The sequence below is a fragment of the Stegodyphus dumicola genome, chromosome 4, assembly GCF_044657685.1.
Source record: "Stegodyphus dumicola isolate Sdum_Otavi_A_Nest chromosome 4, ASM4465768v1".
NCBI lineage: Eukaryota > Metazoa > Arthropoda > Arachnida > Araneae > Eresidae > Stegodyphus > Stegodyphus dumicola.
Window position 1 is genome coordinate 5,186,804 of NC_140771.1, and position 18,632 is coordinate 5,205,435.

An 18,632-nucleotide genomic window follows, 5' to 3' on the forward strand; every position below is an offset into this window, starting at 1 on the left:
CATCTACCTTAAAAATTCCACAGCATAAATACAATATTGAATAAAATTTAAGCATTTCATTAAAAATAGGAAATTTTAATCAATTCTGACTACAACAGATTTTCTAATTTGTATGCACTGTCTATGATTCACAAGACTCAAATTTAAGTTCAGATTAATAGCTAATGGCACAAGATACTTAAAAAAAATGTAGGGATTACATATTTGCTCTTGAATTGAATAAAATTTGGGTACTCTTCAGCTATTGGGACTGGATTAAAAAATGTATGTATGTGTGTGTCTATACACACACACATTCCTATATACATGAATACAATGAACACATCCATTCATCTCTACATACATATTTCTAAATCCTAAAACAGAAATATCAAAATTTGTTCTCTTATTTTTGCCAGTTCTAATAAGGATTATCATTGTTAAAAAATCAAAAACAACCTTCCAGTTAATATTTCCGTTAAAAATGCTGTAGTACAAAATACCAGTTGCTAAAATACTGAGAATTTATTACTTCACTCCAACTGAAGGAAATTTCTGTTAGTTTCTTGTACTTACTAAACCTCTTTCCAGTTTTACTTAGTGTATTAGATTTCAATAAGCAGAAAAGTTTTCTTAATTGCACGCTATTTCATTACTACATTAAGTTTCATAATTCTATTTTTCAACAAATTATAAATAATTCTACACAGATATATAATATATTATATATTTGTGTAGAATATATAATATATTATATATTTGTATTAATATATTATTACACAAATATGTCCCTTTACTTGATTACTAAAGAATAAAGTTTGATTTAATTCCCAAATACATAAATCAAATTTTAATTGGAATAATACTGAATATGTAGATTTAACATTAATTTTAATGAAATTAAAACTTTTTGACAAAAGAAGGCCTTTTTAAATTTAGCACCATTAAATTAATTAACTGGAAATCAAACATTTCAAAAAAAGTAATAGGAAATACTACTTTTAATTAGTTAATTAGAATTACAAATATTTGCCCTGAAGTTTCTCACCTTCAAAATGAAATTGTTCTATTCACTAGAACTTTAATTGTTAATAATATTTCTTACAATTTTTTTAAGTTCTATTTTAAAAAAGCTGGTATCAACTCTGAACTATAAATATTACATTACGAAATGAAATCCTGTTTTACACTGAGAAGAATAGAGATGGCTGTGTAACTGAATATTTATAGTAATGTATATCTTCTAAATATTAATTTATGTAATTATTTATCTGGCTTTTTACTTTGACTGATAGGCCATTTGGGGGGGGGCAGACTCTATCCCAGACATTACTGCAAAGATCTTTACTATTCCTTTCTTTTATTCAGACCTTCTTAGTCAGAAATAAAATTTTAAAAAATTCATCTTTTGTGCCATGAATTGCAACATTTTCTTGGTTTATGTGAATATTTTATGGTCAAATTTTTAGCAGAAAAATTAATCCCCAATAGTAACCTCAATGCGCATTCCATGTGTGTGTGTGTGATTATGGCAAAGCCTTGAGGACTATCTGCCTAAAGGGAGGGATGCCTTTCGTGGAGGTGCGCATTCCATGAGGTAACCCTATTTCCACTGCTTCAAAAATTCTAATAGTCATTTTAGCTTAAGCAGACAATAAATACGTATAAATATTCAGGCCTCCTTTTTTTTGCAATTTTACTCTGTAATTATGACAGTTATTTTACATCGAAAAGTGTAATTTTTTTATAACATTATTCTATTCTGTTTGCATAGTTTATTTAAGGATTTTTTTTAGTATATGCACATTTTCCCATTGTTTTACTTACCACTCCACCAGATAGAATTTACTTTAAACAGATTAATTAGGAGTTTGTAATAATTTTTTCAGACTGTTTTGCATACTTTTTGACATTTCCTAAAAAAACACAGGGATATTCTTGATTTTCAAAGGTGCTTCATGTATTTGAAGTTGCCCTTGATTATCAAAAAAGGCAGAAACACTTTTGGGACACATGATGTAAGCTGGGGGAATAACTTTAATTTAAAAACCTCCTGATAATAGTCTGAGTTTTTCAATTACTGAATGATTTTCTTTATTTATTCATTAATTTTCATTTGAGCTCTTTCTTATTCTTCAACTACAATACTTTAGCCATAGGCATTTAACAATTCTTATAATTTGCACATAAATTTTACATTTTAATAAATCTTTGTCTATTACACAAAGAATCCTAAATAGCACTAATTTATTTTGTTTAATTACATATATATATAAATTTGCAGTTTCAGGAAATTGGTAGTTTCAAAAGTATTAAAAAACTTGAATATTATATAAAAGTGAGCTAAATTCATAATATCCACACAACAGTTATTTTATTCATTTTAACAATAGATGTAATACATTCAAGCAGAAAGCTCAAATGTTAAAGTATCTTACTTTATAGATTTTGTTAAAAATTTTTCTATCAGATGCTGATTACAATTCAAGGTAAATTAGGACGTCCTGGATCATCATATAATTTTATAGAGAAATCCAAAGGTGGATAATTTGCTTTGAGTTCATCAGGTTCCATTCTAAATGTAGGTATGTTGTGATCATCAAAGTACTTGAAATATGCTGCTAAAAATCCAAGCCATACTGCTGCAACATGACCAGGCCTGATTCTGTTATCTAATAGCAGAGGGAAAAAATTAAAAGTAAAAAAATTAACATTTTGGGAGAATAATAACAAAAAGGGCAAGGAAAAAAGTACTCAGAGCAGAATAAGCATAAAGACCTCTTCAACACAATACCTCAATGTAATATATCTTCAAATAAATAAAAAAACAGAGAGAGAAATAAAAAGTACAAATGTCTTAATATAAAGCAGTTTAATAAAAAATTCTCAGAAAGATAACTTTTTCAATAGCGTACACACATTTACAATTTATATAAACAAACACACAAAACGACAAGCTACTTAAAGTACTGCAAAGTAAATTGATAAACACAATGAAGCAAATTTGCATTGTCTCTGAAATTTACTGTATGCCCTTACAAATAGAATTAACACCTGTATTATTTGTTAAATGCTGAACAACAAATGACCAAATCAATTTCAGATTATTGTTTTTCCGTATCTATTAACATATTTTAATTTGATATGCATGAAATAAAAAATTGAAAAAAAAAAAAAAAAAAAAACTTTGAGTTTTAAAATGTCACCCAAAGAAGATGATACTGTCATTGTGGCTATATACAGAGCAGCAAAGCCACTACAAAAACAATCCTTTTTGAGAATATGTGATGGAAGGATGCATTTCTCAGATTCTTTCTTTATGAAAATACAACTAAAAATACTCTTTAATTAAGTTAGTTTAATCTGGATTCATGTTTTTTATCATGTTTAAAAGGTTAATACAATGTGTAAAGGAGAAATATTGGCACATATTACAACAATGACGGAAGGGAAAAAATGTTTGATGTGTCCAGAGAAGGGTGGCAACAATCAGAATAAAAAGAATTCTAAAATCTGGCAAATTTCAATTATCATAATTAGGTTTAGTGAATGAATAACGTAGTTCAGAAAATGCTCATAAAGCCCATACATATTCTTTTCGGTACAACTCTGATATACGCCTAATTTCACCAAATGTGGCGATATGTGTTCTGCGCTGGTTTTTGGCACGATTGCGTGTTGTATGCCAACCCTGTTGACGTTGAAAAACCTTTCGCTGGAGTTAATTGGTTCCCGTCATGCTTTGTGTCTGAGAAGCTAGGGGGGAAAGATTTAATGGTGCAAGTTGTTGAATTGAAGTTCGGCATAAGGAAATATCGTCGTGGCCATCCTGTTGAGGGGCAATGGGTATTTGGAGGTGTGGAAAGAAGGTATGGGAGATTATTTTTAGTGGGTGTGCATGATAGAAGTAGCGATTTGTGATTTGATTTATTTGTGAACCATAGTATGAATTTTCTGGATAGTGTGTCTGGCTATCATGTAAATACAATAGTGATTACGTGGCGGTATGTTAAAGGTGGTATGAAATTGGTATTTCTGTTGTTCGAAAAAGCATTAATGGTAAGTGCATTTTATTTTATTCTTGTTCTTATTTTGTAGAATGTTATGTTCATTGTTTTTTAGTATGAATTTCTGTCATTGTTGTTTTTTTTTTTGAATTGTTTGAAATTTATTTTAGTTATTTTGTTGATTAGTGCGTACCGTCTAAATTGTGCAATTCGTAGATGTTTTTTAAAGTTGAAACAGAATGCTGTGTACATGGTATTCTTTGAAATTTATTGCTGTTATGTTAATTTATTAAAGCGAGTGTGCGTAGTTCGTAATTCGTTCGTTGCTTAGATGGTGTCATTCATAGATGTTTTTTTAAGTTAAAACATATCGCTGTGTACATGGACTCTTGTCAAATAATTTTGGTTAGAAACTTCACGGTTTTGCTATCTAAATTTTTTGTTTTTGTTTTGGATTTTTAACTTAAATTGTGTGTTCAAAACGTGGTTTTTGCATTCGCGAAAACCGTGTTTTTGGAGACATTTTAGGCTTAAAGTTCGAAATGTAGACAAAAAATTTAGATAGCAATATGGCAGCGTGGAGTTTCTCGCCGCGAGAAATTTGACGCCTTGAGGGCGCATATCAGAGTAGTTCCTTCTTTTCTTGAAAAGATTGTATTTCCACACAGGCGATTCATTTTAAGTTAAATTATATAATATTCAATATAAAGTGCAAAACTTACTTCAAAAGTTTTTCTACTGATATAACTCAATCATTAATTTTATCTCATAATTCTTATAAAATATTTCAAATACTGAAAATGGTTTTTATACTTACATTTAAAGCCCCATACAGAGCCTGCAGCCATACCAGCTAACAGATGATTATACATATCACTTTTCTTTCTCAGCTGTCCTGCAAGGCAGACAGTAGAACCAAAGACAAATCCCATACCAGCTGGGGGGAAAAATGATTAAATATGAAATTTTCACTTACAGCAAAAAATAACTATTGATGAACTTTTAGTTTAAAATTTACTTTCAATTTACATGTTAATTTTCAGATCACGATTGAGTCAAGCCTCAATGTTTCAAACCTTTATTCATAATTATCTTATCTTGAAGCATTTTCTTGGAAATTCTTGTAAAGTCAAATTCTCGATTCTCATCTCACACCAATGTATGTACAGTTAGTTGTATGTGTCTCTCTTTTCCTCCAGAAACAGAGTAGTCTCAAGTGGTTTGAGAACTGCTTTGTCATTCTCAGTTTAAGCTGTTTAAGATGATTCTATTCTATACATTTTAAAAAGATATCATATCTTAAGTTTGGAACAATGATTCGTGTAAAGCTATTTCTTCGACATTTACCCTCTAAAAGTGTAAGGGAAAAGTTAACAATGTCTAATATATCTTTTGGCTGATCTTTAGAATATGGTAACTGCTAGTTTGGCGACATTTTGGAGGCGATAAAGGTTACTACCTGGGACTTTGGTAATAATGTGAGCAGTACTCAGTTCCGATTACGCATTATTTTGTGTGAGGGAAATGAGAGATCATGGGATATGTCATGTGATATTAATGGACGAATTACGGTTCTTTAATCAGAAAAGGGGGGAATTTGGAAAAATATCTGTGGTTGTATATTATTTTGTATTAAGCTTCATTGTGTGTTGTGTGAAGTAGGGTTGAATAATTTTGGAATTGTATGGCGCTGTCTAAAGTGAATGTCCGAGGCATTGTGATAAAGAGAATTTTGCTTTTTATTTAGCGGAGGAAGTGTGGAGGAAAAATTCACAGAAAAAATCGTTCAATAATTTTATTGAATCCATAATAAAAGTGTATCCACCATGTAAGCAAGATTCTGAAGAAGATTAGGTAAGTTAGTATTTTTAATTATTTGAGGATATTATTTTTATGCATTGTTCTAAATGTAAGGTGGAAGTAAAGTAATTTGGTATTATTGGGAAAATTGTTATTAGCAATGATTTAGTTTAAAGTAATTAGGATTGTAAGCTAATTTTTATTAATTAGTAGTGTTTTTGAATTTAATTATATTTTAATTAAATGATAGTTATTTTGTGAATTTTATGTTTGTAGGAATTTGGTATACGTTTTAGCTGAAGTAAACGTGCATGGAAATAATTTAAATATTTGACACTAAGTATTTGTAATGTTTGCGGTATGAATTCGTTGGTGACGTTTATAATATAATAGATAATTTAGAAGTAAAAGTTTTTGGATATTTTAGTTATTTTATACGTGGAAATGTTCATATTTGGAAAGGGTATATACTTTTTCGTTATTAGGTAATTTCATATATGTTCTTTTTTAACGGGTTTAAAGATTCAGAAAATTGTCATGCATTTTCGTGAAATTTTTCTAATTTATGAGAAAAAAGCAGTGTACATGGATATGGTGAAGAGTGTGCGCAATGCCATTTTTGAGCAATTCTGGGATTTTTTTTTTAAGTAAAAATAAGTCGACGTGTACATGGTTTAGTGATATTTTAATTAAATGATAGTTATTTTGTGAATTTTATGTTTGTAGGAATTTGGTATACGTTTTAGTTGAAGTAAACGTGCATGGAAATAATTTAAATATTTGACACTAAGTATTTGTAATGCTTGCGGTATGAATTCGTCGGTGACATTTATAATATAATAGATGATTTAGAGGTAAAAGTTTTTGGATATTTTATTTATTTTATATGTGGAAATGTTCATATTTGGAAAGGGTATATACTTTTTCGCGATCAGGTAATTTCATATATGTTCTTTTTACCGGGTTTAAAGATTCAGAAAGTTGTCATGTATTTTCGTGAAATTTTTCTAATTTATGAGAAAAAAGCAGTGTACATGGATATAGTGAAGAGTATGCGCAATGCCATTTTTGTGTAATTCTGGGATGTTTTTTTAAGTAAAAATAAGTCGACGTGTACATGGTTTATGTGTATGTGTTATTTTGAAAAACGCGTAAGGAGTATGGTATTGTGCACTTTTTCCCAATTTTGCAGTGAATATTTGTCATGATTAAGCAGTTTTGTTAGATAAAATTTCTAGCATAAGTGTAATTCGGCTAGTAAATTGTTGGAAGAAGTGTTCAGTAGATAAAAAGAAAAGAAACATGTCTTTACTTCGTGAAGACAAAATGGCGGCGGGGGAAAAAAAAATAGAGGGTTTCTGTAGAAGAGTTGGTCGCCAAATTTTCGCCAAAAAGTCGCCAAGTTACCATAATCTAAAGATCAACCTATCTTTTTTCATGGAACTCAGGTCTTGCAGAATTCTAAAATTTCATTTCTCGAAATAGACACTTCAGTTGCAACTTGCAGAACATTAACACCCAAAATTTCAGCAGAAATAAAATCCGCATCACCACATAATAATGAAACAGAATTACATGAAGATTACAAAAATGTGACTGAAGAAAAAAAAGAGAGAGCGATAAAAGGGAGGTGGGAAGAAAGGTCTGGAAAGATTCAGACTTAAACATTATACTAAAGAGTTTGTTAAAGTTTTTTATGCTCTCATTCAGCTCACAGTTTATGTATCTTGTTCTCAGTTCTGCTGACACATTTTTTTTCTGTCTTTTTAATTTTATTATTAAACATCATTTTCTTCACATTTATGCCACATAAAATTCAATAACAAAATCACAGCATTTTTAAAAACAGCATACTTTTAGAATTTCCGAAGTCCAAAATCCGGACGTCCATTATCTGGAATGATCTAAAATCCGGACCTCAAAACCCCCAACGTTTTTTCCTCATAGGCTTTATGCATGTGCATTTGATTCCCACCTTCCACGCATAATACAACATCTGGAGAGTCCCAATTCTTAATTTCACTTCGACACTAAATAAAATACCTTGTGTTTGAAGAAACAATCATTTTAGCATAAATTTGTACGATCAGTAATTTGGCTCTGTTGCTGCATATCTGCTTGGCACACATCTCAAACCAAAACACTTCACATACATACATCGTTGATCTGATACCAGCCTGGTTAATCATTTTTTATTCTTTGTTTTCATCACCGCATGTTTATCAAACCATGACAACTTGAGTAACGACTCTTGTAGCAATGTCTAAACAATTTTTTATGTTAGTAATTGAATAATAAAGGAGTATGGTAACCTTTTATGTTGATTACAGATTTTAAATGCACTAAAAAATTTCTTTCCATATGCTAAAAATAGATTTTGATGACGATACTCATAAACCCAAAGATTACATTTAGAGCTATTTGAATTAAGAATAACTGTTTGTTATTCACATAAACCCAGAACCAGTGCCAGGGCTCGCATGGGCGCACCAAGTTGCAGAATTTAGGACCCACAGAAACTGCAGGCGGTAAGATATCTAGTGCCAGCCCTCAATAAGGCTTAACTATAATAAATAACTAAACTAATACAATTCATGCTTAATTGACTCAGTGCACGATAGAAGCAAAATAAATTTAAAGGAACAACTTATCGTTAGTCGCGAAGCTCATGATGCATAGCCAAATATGTATAGTGAAGGATAGCTAAATTTGATGACGATAGCCACTAATTTTAAGGTTTTCGGATATCGCAAAACAAAGGTGAAATTTTCCAATTAACGGATTTTGTAAAAAATGTGGAGAAGCGGGAATAAATGAAGATGATATAAAAGAAGTTTTTCTATCATGAATGGTGAAATCTGCAGTATGGTCTAGATAAAGAAAATACCGCTACCGATAGTGAAGAAAGTGACAGAGAAGTTACTGAAAACGAGAAAATTTCGATTGACAAATTAGTCGGAATTCTCGAAACTGCAATTACAGGATTCAACAATGTAACTAAACAAGAGATTATCTCTGTAATTCTGTAGACAGCTACAGAATTACAGAGAAAGTATTAGCACAAAAAAACGTAGTAACTCAAAGCAACTTACATTGAAAGAAATGTTTAATAAAGTAAAAAAATAAATATTAAGCTTTCTTTTGTAAATTTTGATACCCTTTAAATCCTAAATACTTCATTATTTCAAAAATCACGATTTCATATTTTTAATTTTATAAATTCTACATGCCATTTTACTTCAACTGATGATCTATTATCCGGAAAAATCCCAAATCCAGAATCGCCAAAGTCCCGATGAGTCTGCATTTTGGATTTTGTACTGTATTAAGTACCGACATAAATTTTTTACCAGAAAAGGGCTATTATTCTCAAACTTTTGTTGTCCTCTTCAATTTCAAATAATTAGCCACTGGAACGGCTAAGCACCTAAAACAGGTATTATAAATATAAATATATATACACTCAAAAGTCGTTAATCCGGACTCGTCGGGACTTCGGCGATTCCGGATTATAGATCATCAGTTTAAATCTGGTAAAATGGCATGCAGAAATTATAAAATTAAAAATATGAAACTGTAATTTACGAAATAAAGAACAATTATGATCTAAAGGGTATCAAAATTTACAAAAAAAAAGCTTAATATTTATTTGTTTACCTTATTAAACATTTCTTTCAATCAATGTAAGTTGTTTAAGTTGCTTCCTTTTTTATGTGATAATACATTCTCTTTAATTCTATAAACAGACATAATTTATTGTTCAGTTACAAAGTTCCGCTGTTCAAGTCCTATAATTGCTGTGTCGAGAATACCGACTAATTTGTCAATCGAAATTTTTTCGTTTTCAATAACCTCTGTCACTTTCTTCGCTATCGGAAGCGAATTATAATGACGAGGCATTTGATTTAAATCATATCAAAGACAGAGTACATCGAGATGAAATACTACATTGAGTAAGCAATTATAAGCCAAATAAAATAAAAACATCTGCCCTTAAGATAAGGATAGTGCTGACGCCGCAGCTGAGTTAAAGATAAACAAAGTTTAGATAAACAAACGTTAAAGTTTAGATAAACAAAATATATGCCTTTATCCATTTTTTGCAGCAATTCCACTTTTTGTTTAATGGACTCCGAAACATACTTTCGCTTTGTATATCCTTTACCTATTAGTAAATATATATTTGAAATTCTATTTGACATAATCGAAAGTTCAAGCTTACTTTTATAAAATTGCTCTAACAGTCTGCAAAAAATAATAATCCGGATCCAATTCGAAGATTAAGGAACAACGCAATCTGCAACATTAACTGAAATAGATAATTAGATAATTTTAGCTTAGCTTATCCCGTCCGTTATACATTAAACGCGCATTTGTAAACATATTTTGTGCACGCGCACATGCAAATTCACAGCGGTAAAGGTCTTACGCGCATGCGTCAACGCGACTCATGCGCAGAAAGTTTGTAGCTTTGAGGTCTGGATTATAGATCATTCCGGATTATGGGTGTCCGAATTAACGACATTTGACTACGATTTTTCCGGATTATAGATCATGAGTTTAAATCTCGTAAGATGGCATGCAGAAATTCTAAAATTAAAAATATGAAACCGTAATTTATGAAATAAAGAACAATTATGATCTAAAGGGTATCAAAATTTGCAAAAAGAAAAAGCTTAATATTTATTTGTTTACTTTATTAAACATTTCTTTTAATGTAAGTTGTTTAAGTTTTGCTTCGTTTCATGTGATAATACTTTCTCTTTAATTCTATTAAACAGACATAATTTCTTGTTCAGTTACAAAGTTCCACTGTTCAAGTCCTATAATTGCTGTGTCAAGAACGACGACTAATTTGTCAATCGAAATTTTTTCGTTTTCAATAACCTCTGTTACTTTTCTTCGCTATCGGAAGCGAATTATAATGACGATTAACTTGTTTTAAATCATATCAAAGACGGAGCATATCGAGATTAAATACTACATTTGGTAAGGAATTATAAGCCAAATAAAAACATCTGCGCTGAAGATAAGGATAGTGCTGACAAATCAACTTCCAATTCATTACGCGCCCGCCGAGCAGCGTGAAATTGATAAACAAATTTCGGATTTCAAAACATACTTTCGCTTTAGATCCTTTACATATTAACAAATATATATCGGAAATTCTATTTGATATAATCGAAAGTTTAAGCTTACTTTTATAAAATTGCTCTTACAGTCTGCAAAAAATAATAAGCCGGATCCAATTCGAAAATTAAGGAACAACGCAATCTGCAACATTAACTGAAATAGATAATTAGATAATTTTAGCTTATACGTCCATTATACATAAAACGCGCACGCGAAAACGTATTCTGCACTTGCGCACACTCATATGCGCAGTCGTAAAAGGTCTTACGCGCACGCATAAACGCCTATGCACATGTGTCAACGCGGCGCATGTGCAGAAAGTTTTTAGTTTTGATGTCCGGATTATAGATCATTCTGAATTATGGGTGTCCGAATTAATGACTTTTGACTGTACTACAGTTTTCCAAATTCCCCCCCTTTTCCGATTAAAGAACTATAATTCGTCCATTAATGTCACATGACATATTTCATGATCTCTCATTTCCCTCACACAAAATAATGCGTAATCGGAACTAAGTACTTCTCACATTATTACCAAAGTCCTAGGTAGTAACTTTTATCGCCTCCAAACTACCAGTTACCATATTCCAAAGATCAGCCGGCTTTTTTTTTTTTTTTTTTAACTCAACATTTTTTTCCCAACAATCTGCTAGTCAAATTACTCTTATGCTAGAAGTTTTATGGAACAAAAGTGCTTAATCATGACGAAGATTAGGTGCAAAATTGGGAGAAAGTGAAGAATCGCAAACTGCTTGCCGTGTTTTTAAGAATTGCACATACACGGTAACCATGTACACATTGACCTATCTTCACTTAAAAAAAAAACCCCACAATTGCACAAAAATGGCATTGCGCACATTCTTGACTTTATCCATGTACACTGCTAAAGTTCTAGCTAGTAACCTTTATCTATTGCCTTACCAAAATGTCGCCAAACTACCTGTTACCATATTCCAAAGATTAGCTGAAAAAGCTGCGCAGATCAAAATGAAGTTGAACATTAATAGTAAAAAATTAATTAATTAAGCAGTAACAAAAAGTGACTGTGATAAAAGTGTTTCAGAGGAAGAGGAAAGAACAAAACTCATGCGCATTCTTTATCAATCAGGGACCGTCATCATCTATGCAGGGCCCGACTTAGCCTAATTGAGGCCCAGAACAGAAACTTCTTTGGGGGGGGGGCCCTTCTGCTTCACTACTTCAGTAATGAACAACCAAACTTTATGGTGGTATTTAAATTTTTATAATAATAAACTTTCTATTCGATTTGGGGACCCCCTCTTACGTGAGGGGCTGGGGCAACTGTCCCGTATGCCCCTGCCATAGTCAGGCTCTGGATCTATGAACTATATGCAAAAATGTATAAGATGCAAAGTTTTCATGCAATGATATCACCCTGATAGAGCAGTAACAAGCTACAGCATAGGCATTTTCAGCAAAAATGCAACGCTCTCCTTTATAAACATTTTAAAAGTTTGACAACAAATTGCATTGGACAAATTTCAAGTGCAGTTGAATGGCACTAAAAGACAGATTTTTTTTTAAAAAAAGATATTCCAGAAAAAATTACTTGAGATTTCATCAAAAGAAATCTTTTCATCCAAATAATATTACATCTTATTTTTCATCACTTTCCATTCTCTTTAATATAGTAATGATAAGATTAAGTTAAATTTTTGTTTATCTGCTTAATATTATTATTTGCCTCGAATTTAATGATTTCCACTCTTTTTGTGTAACAAACTCAAACACAAAGTACTACAATAACTTATAAATAAGCCATCATCTATAGCCCAGGAAGATATCAATCCATTTTACATTAATTTCCTATATGTAAAATAGTTTCAACCTATTCAAAACATTTCCAAATGCCAAATAACCTTTCAGGAATGAATTAAATCCATAAGCCAAGATTTCACTGCAATTCAAATGTTTTGCACTTGTAATAATTGAAAGGCTACTACATTATAACCAGTTGACAGTTATATATGGACAGAAAATGTATTTATCTAAGGGAGTAGAATGTCTTTAAGGTGGGCACCTAAAAGAATTCGATTTTCTTTATGCATAAGAAAAAAATCATTGCAGCCAACTTGCTCTATATTTTTGCGATCAATATAAAAATGTAACATACAGACTGACATTTTTAAGAGAATCAAGTTCTATTCAATACTTTACACAAAAATTCTAAAAGTAATTTTTTTTTCCTCCTTACCGAACGGTAGAGTGAAATGGGCAAATCTAGCAAGACTTTTTCCCACAGTCATTGGTTTAGACATGAAAACCATTTCGTATACAGAAAACACTGCACCTGAAAATAATATCAAAATATTAAATACATACTCAAGACAGACGGGAACTTAATAAAAAATATAAATTTTAAAATTAACTTACCAAAAACAGTGCTGTACTTGGTATAGTAATAAGTTTTCTCTAAACATTTTTCGCCATCAGGTGCTCCATAAAATGGATAAGATTGATATATTTCACTGATCTGCTTAGGAAACGGAGGCATTATTAGTATACGATTTACACTATTTTTCTCAGCGCACTGAAATTAAAGGACAAATTTCTTTGTTTTGAGACAATCCTCAATGCCAGTTTCAGTAATAGCAATAATAAAATAAAGGGTAACCAAAACGCTAAAATAAAAAATATCATCCTAATTTTAAATATCGAATTAGCTACTGGAAAATTTATTGATAAGATTTCTTCTTAAGCAATTTTAATTATGAATGAATTATTTTAATTCTTTCTTTTTAACGTTGGTATTTGTAATACAATATAAATATTGATTAAACACAAGTTAGTGTATTTAATGCTGGCAACACACATTTTGTTCTGTTTCGTCTGACTGTGCTGCTTAATTTGTAGTAATGATTTTGTGACACTTAATATTATGTAGCAACATGTCAATTGTTAAATATATTTTCAGAAAAAAGGCCTATAAATAGTTTAATTTTATAGCACATGAGGTACCTGTTCTGTTAAATGCCGTCTATGTGTTTTCATAGTGTAAAATTAATATATGTCAAATGGAACATTTCATCTTTGAAATAATTTTTATACTTCCGATTGCTAAATGCATTTTTTTTGGGGGGGGGGTGTCAATGTAACAGATTTAAAGAAAATATCTTATAACTTACATCAGTATCAACTCATTTGAGTTTTTGTGTGTGCTAATATTAATCTATGAATATGACTGTTTTTTAGTTTAAGGTCAAATTTTAGTATTGTAACACACCTAAAGCTAGGGATGCCTTTTAGAATATAAAAAGTATAAAATATCTTGATTTAATTTTAAATTATATTGGTTCTAATTATAATTTATAACTGTATAACTAAGTCAAAATTCTTTCGTTAATTATTAGAGTGCGATTTATAAAGAATTTCTTCAGTTACATTATAAGTTCCATGTGTATGTATTTTAGTATATGTATGAAGTATTAAAAAATTCTTTGAAAATTATGAAAAGAAGAAGTGTGATTGACATTTTAAAAATATCATTCAGTGTTTTCATGAATCTGTTCTTCCGCTTGCAATGAGTAATTAAAAAATTATGTGGAAAGGAAATAGACTTAAAAACTGAGTGAATATATTTAATGAGATTAAAAAATTGGTATGGTATAAAGCAGTTAAAAATTTCAGCGAAAAAGCTTCAGCTGATATTGAGGCAGCTGGATAATTTGCAGATGAAATCAATTAACACATTTATAGTAAAAGGTTATTTCCAGAACCGATTTATAATGCTGACAAAGCTAATACTGGTCTTTTCTAGCAATGTGTATCGTAAAATACCTTGTAATCATCTGGAGAATAGGACCCAATCGGTGTCAAAAGATTCCAAAGCGAGGCTAACAGTTTTGGCATGTACAAATGCTGCAGGAATGCACAAATATAAAAGCCATGGATGACACAAACATTAATGAATGATTTGTTTCACAATCATTTCCATACCCAAGGCTCAATTGGTTTTCTGGGTAAAGTAAAAATTATCCCGATTATAGAACTAAACTCACTAACTAACTAAAACTACTAAACTCAGTAAACTACTAAAGTAGCCTTTTTAAAATATCTGTTAAAGTTTCTGAGCATTAAAGAATTTTTGAAATATTTAAACATAAAATCTGTTGTGTACACTATAGTTATGTCATGGGAGGATATGTACACTGCTCAAAAAAAAAAAAAAATGGGACAATCCTATGTCTCCCGATCTACTGGGCCGATTGACAAAATTCAAATTGCGTTCTTCATGTCTCGAAAGCGCGACTTAGGATATATAATAGATTTATATATAGCACTATCTTAACATAGGTATTTTGACACAAAATCGGACTTTTTCTGAAATAACATACCAATTTTTTTACATATTTCGATTCTACGACTCAAATTATGCCTAAATATGAAATTTTGTAAAATTTGGAGCGAAATTTACGGAGAAATTCACAAATTTATGTTGGCACTTTTTTGTCAGTTTGCGCCAAGAATAGTTCACTTGGCGAACTTCTTAATATATGGCAACCTAGTTTCCTTTCCCGTGAGCGGGAAAAAAAGTCATCGTTCCTTTTTTCCAAATAATATTCTTTATATTATATTTTTAAATATAACTTATTATTTTAAGTAATTTTTTTTTTCGAATTTCATTTTAATTGTTTAAGTTGCATGGTTTTTTTTTCGAATAACTGTTTTAAAAATTTCTACTTACCTATTCGAACTGCGTAAAAAAAGGTGCAGCGTTTATTTTTTTCAAATAGTTTTCTTTGTATATATTTTTTGTCATAGTTATTATTTTAGGTAATTTTTAAATTCTTAACTTTTATTTTAATTGTTTCTGTTGCATTGTCTCTTCAAATAATTGTTTAAAAATTTTCTGTTTATTCCTTCGAATTGAGCATTTTAAATATATTTATTAATATAAATTTTCCAGAATTTGATTTTATTTATTTGAATTGCGTTTCTTTCGGAGGAATACTTTGTAACCCAGACTACGATGCATTTGAAAACTGCATATATTAAAGGAGAAAATACAGTAAAGCACAGTTAACACGCCTTTCAATGTTTCGTTCAGAAAAGATATATATAAATAAGAGAGACATTTAACTTAGGATTGCGACATTTTAACTTAGGATGACTTGCATACACTGCTTTAAACAGTTTTATCATTGTGCCCATTGCTTTACACAATTTTATCCTACATTTGGCTTCTTAAATGTTATTCATATTTTAGTCAAATATTTTATTTTTGAAATTGTAAAAATCAAATATCATATAAGATTAAAAAGTTTTAAATTAAAAAAAAAAAATACAAATACTAAATTTTACCGTAAAATGTATTTTTTCTTCTCTTTTTCTTCAGACATTCTACTTTATTCTTATTCTTTTTCTTTAATCATTCCACAAGTATATTAAAAAGCATCTAAATTTTCGAAATATCTTGATATTTCTGACAATCATTTTAAATAAAGTTATCGCCTTCCATTTCATAAAGGCCCACAAAAGGCCGAGCGGTAAAGTCGCTGAACACTGATAGTTCACTCCGGGGTTCGAATCCCAGTAAACAGGCTGGTTGCATGGGCGTTTTCGTGGATTTTCTCATGTGTACCGTGTATGCCAGCTGATTTTCCTTAGAAAGTTCTTCACAAAGGCATCCTTCCTTTTAGATAGCCCTGCTTTGACGTAACTTAATAATTTAATTCAATCCATTTCATCAATATTTGGTCAGAGCCTTTATCAGTCTTTAGAGGCTAAACATTTTGAAGGTATGAGATGAAAGAAAAGACTGGTTTCATCAAGAGGTTTTGGTTTGTTTAATTATGACAAAGCACACTAGGGCTATCTGCCTAAGGGGAGGGATGCCTTCGTGGAGGACTTTCTAAGGAGAACTGGCTGGCATACATGTTACACATGGGGAAAACCACGAAAATGCCCATGCAGCCAGCCCGTTCGCGGGATTCGGACCTCTTACAGAACTACCAGCGTTCAGCGACTTTATCGCTCGGCCGCTGTTTCATCAGGAGGGAAAAAAAACATCTTTAGGTGACATCCACATACATCACTGGATAAACTCCTGAATCTTCAAATAATTCGAATGAGAATATCATGGGATTCTCCATTTAGGATACGATATGATGTTCTATAACGTAATTTAAATTTATACAACCATATTGTCTTTTTTGTTAACCACAAGCTCAATTGATGGTATTTGCTGGTGTACGCGTCCAAGTGTTTTTTCTTTGAACACCTAAATTCTTTGAAGTATCCTGAAAGTATCTTCAAAAGCATCCAACTTTTTGAAAAATCTTGGTATGTCTGACAGCCAAATTTCCCTGCAAATTTTTGCTTACTTTTTTCCCTAATTTTCTTCTTTCCTTCTACAGTTATTTTCAGTGCACACACAAGAAAATTAAGATTTTTCGATTGCTAGACTTCCATAAATTTTGCATTCTTGTCAATTTTTTAAAATATCAATTACATGAATTGCGTTTCAGCTGAAGACAGCTTTTCATTTTCTAGTCATTTTAACTATAAATAAAGTTTAAAGCGAAGTCCAAAGGATAAATATTTTAATTAAAAGATTTTTGCTAAATGACAAAGAAATAAAGCAGTCCAGCAGGGTTTATTCTGTACCACCGAGTGACCCGATTCTTATATCGGCTGAAACAATCTAAATCATATTAAAGATCATGTTTTTTATACAATCTCTAACGCGAGAGAAAAATTAGCTTCTGAAAACATTCTTTCTAAGAGGATTAATATAAAAGATTATATTTATTTATATATATTTTTAAAGCTGGGACTTGAATCAAACTGTAAAATTTTTAAAGTTTAATTTACATGGTGGTTATAAAGATTATATTTATATATATATTTTTAAAGCTGGGACTTGAATCAAACTGTAAAATTTTTAAAGTTTAATTTACATGGTGGTTATAATTAAAGTTCCAATTTGAAATGGTCATAAAAGGAAAACTACCGTACCAAATGTTATCAAACTTGGGAATCATGTAAAGGAGGTTATGGGAATTTATTTTCAGCGAGGAAAAAATAGTTAAAAAAACTCATCACCAGGGGGGAAAGGACGCTGTATACAAGATTGTTAAATGAAATAAGACACGAAAACATCTGCTTAAAATGTGTTTAATATTTTCCGAAACGTGTTACAATGCATGTTCAATGTAGCGTCCAGCATTTTCCGAAAGCAAGTTAGATCCTGTTACTGCATTCTCAACAGCAGCTCTTAGCATATCGGGAGGAATGTTACGGACATGTCAGTGTTTAACATTTTTCATTTCTGCCAAATTGTTTAGATTATCACCATAAACAGTGCGTTTGAGAAAACCCCATAGCTAAAAGTCACAGAGGTTGAGGTCTGGTGGGAAGAGGGGAAGTGTTGGCCTATAAGACGTTCATTCGTGAAATGTTGCCTAAGTAACTGTGCGACACACGTGAGGTGGGGCCCAGCCGTGCATAAAAATCATAGTATCTAAAATGCCACGTTACTGCAGTTCATGTATTACGAAACATTTTAACATTGACTCTAAGTGAGCTGCAATCACAGTGATCCAGCTGTCGACTGCTCTTCAGAGAAAAATGGGTCAGTTATAAAACTAGCTGTCATTCAACACTAAACGGTGTGGAATGACTGCTATGCAATCAAGTGCAGTAGGAGAATGCAATGGAACTAGATAGATAACATGAGGAATTTCTTTGGTC

At 31.0% G+C, this 18,632-nt stretch overlaps 2 protein-coding genes across 2 annotated transcripts in view; one reads left to right on the top strand and one right to left on the bottom strand.

Moving 5' to 3' along the window:
* Positions 1 to 2,336: 2,336 nt before the first annotated feature.
* ND-B14.7 (NADH dehydrogenase (ubiquinone) B14.7 subunit) lies at positions 2,337 to 13,512 on the bottom strand. Its single transcript, XM_035359430.2, has 4 exons — positions 13,314 to 13,512; positions 13,135 to 13,230; positions 4,804 to 4,923; positions 2,337 to 2,651 (listed from the first exon to the last, which is right to left on the bottom strand). The coding sequence occupies exons 1-4, from the start codon at positions 13,432 to 13,434 to the stop codon at positions 2,464 to 2,466; spliced, it is 525 nt and encodes a 174-aa protein (XP_035215321.1). The 5' UTR covers positions 13,435 to 13,512; the 3' UTR covers positions 2,337 to 2,463.
* Positions 13,513 to 13,759: 247 nt separating this feature from the next.
* Positions 13,760 to 18,632, top strand: part of LOC118188905 (ADP-ribosylation factor 6-like) — a 33,031-nt gene continuing 28,158 nt past the window's right edge. The window contains exon 1 of the mRNA XM_035359428.2: positions 13,760 to 13,894. The gene's annotated coding sequence lies outside the window, so the exon portion shown is untranslated. The remainder of the gene's footprint in view (positions 13,895 to 18,632) is intronic.

Coding starts and splice junctions, on each gene's coding strand:
- ND-B14.7 (XM_035359430.2), bottom strand. CDS start 13,434: ATGCCTCCGTTTCCTAAGCAGATCAGTGAAATATATCAATCTTATCCA. Junction 13,231..13,313: donor CAAGTACAGCACTGTTTTTG/GTAAGTTAATTT, acceptor TATTATTTTCAG/GTGCAGTGTTTTCTGTATAC. Junction 4,924..13,134: donor CCATTTCACTCTACCGTTCG/GTAAGGAGGAAA, acceptor TTTTCCCCCCAG/CTGGTATGGGATTTGTCTTT.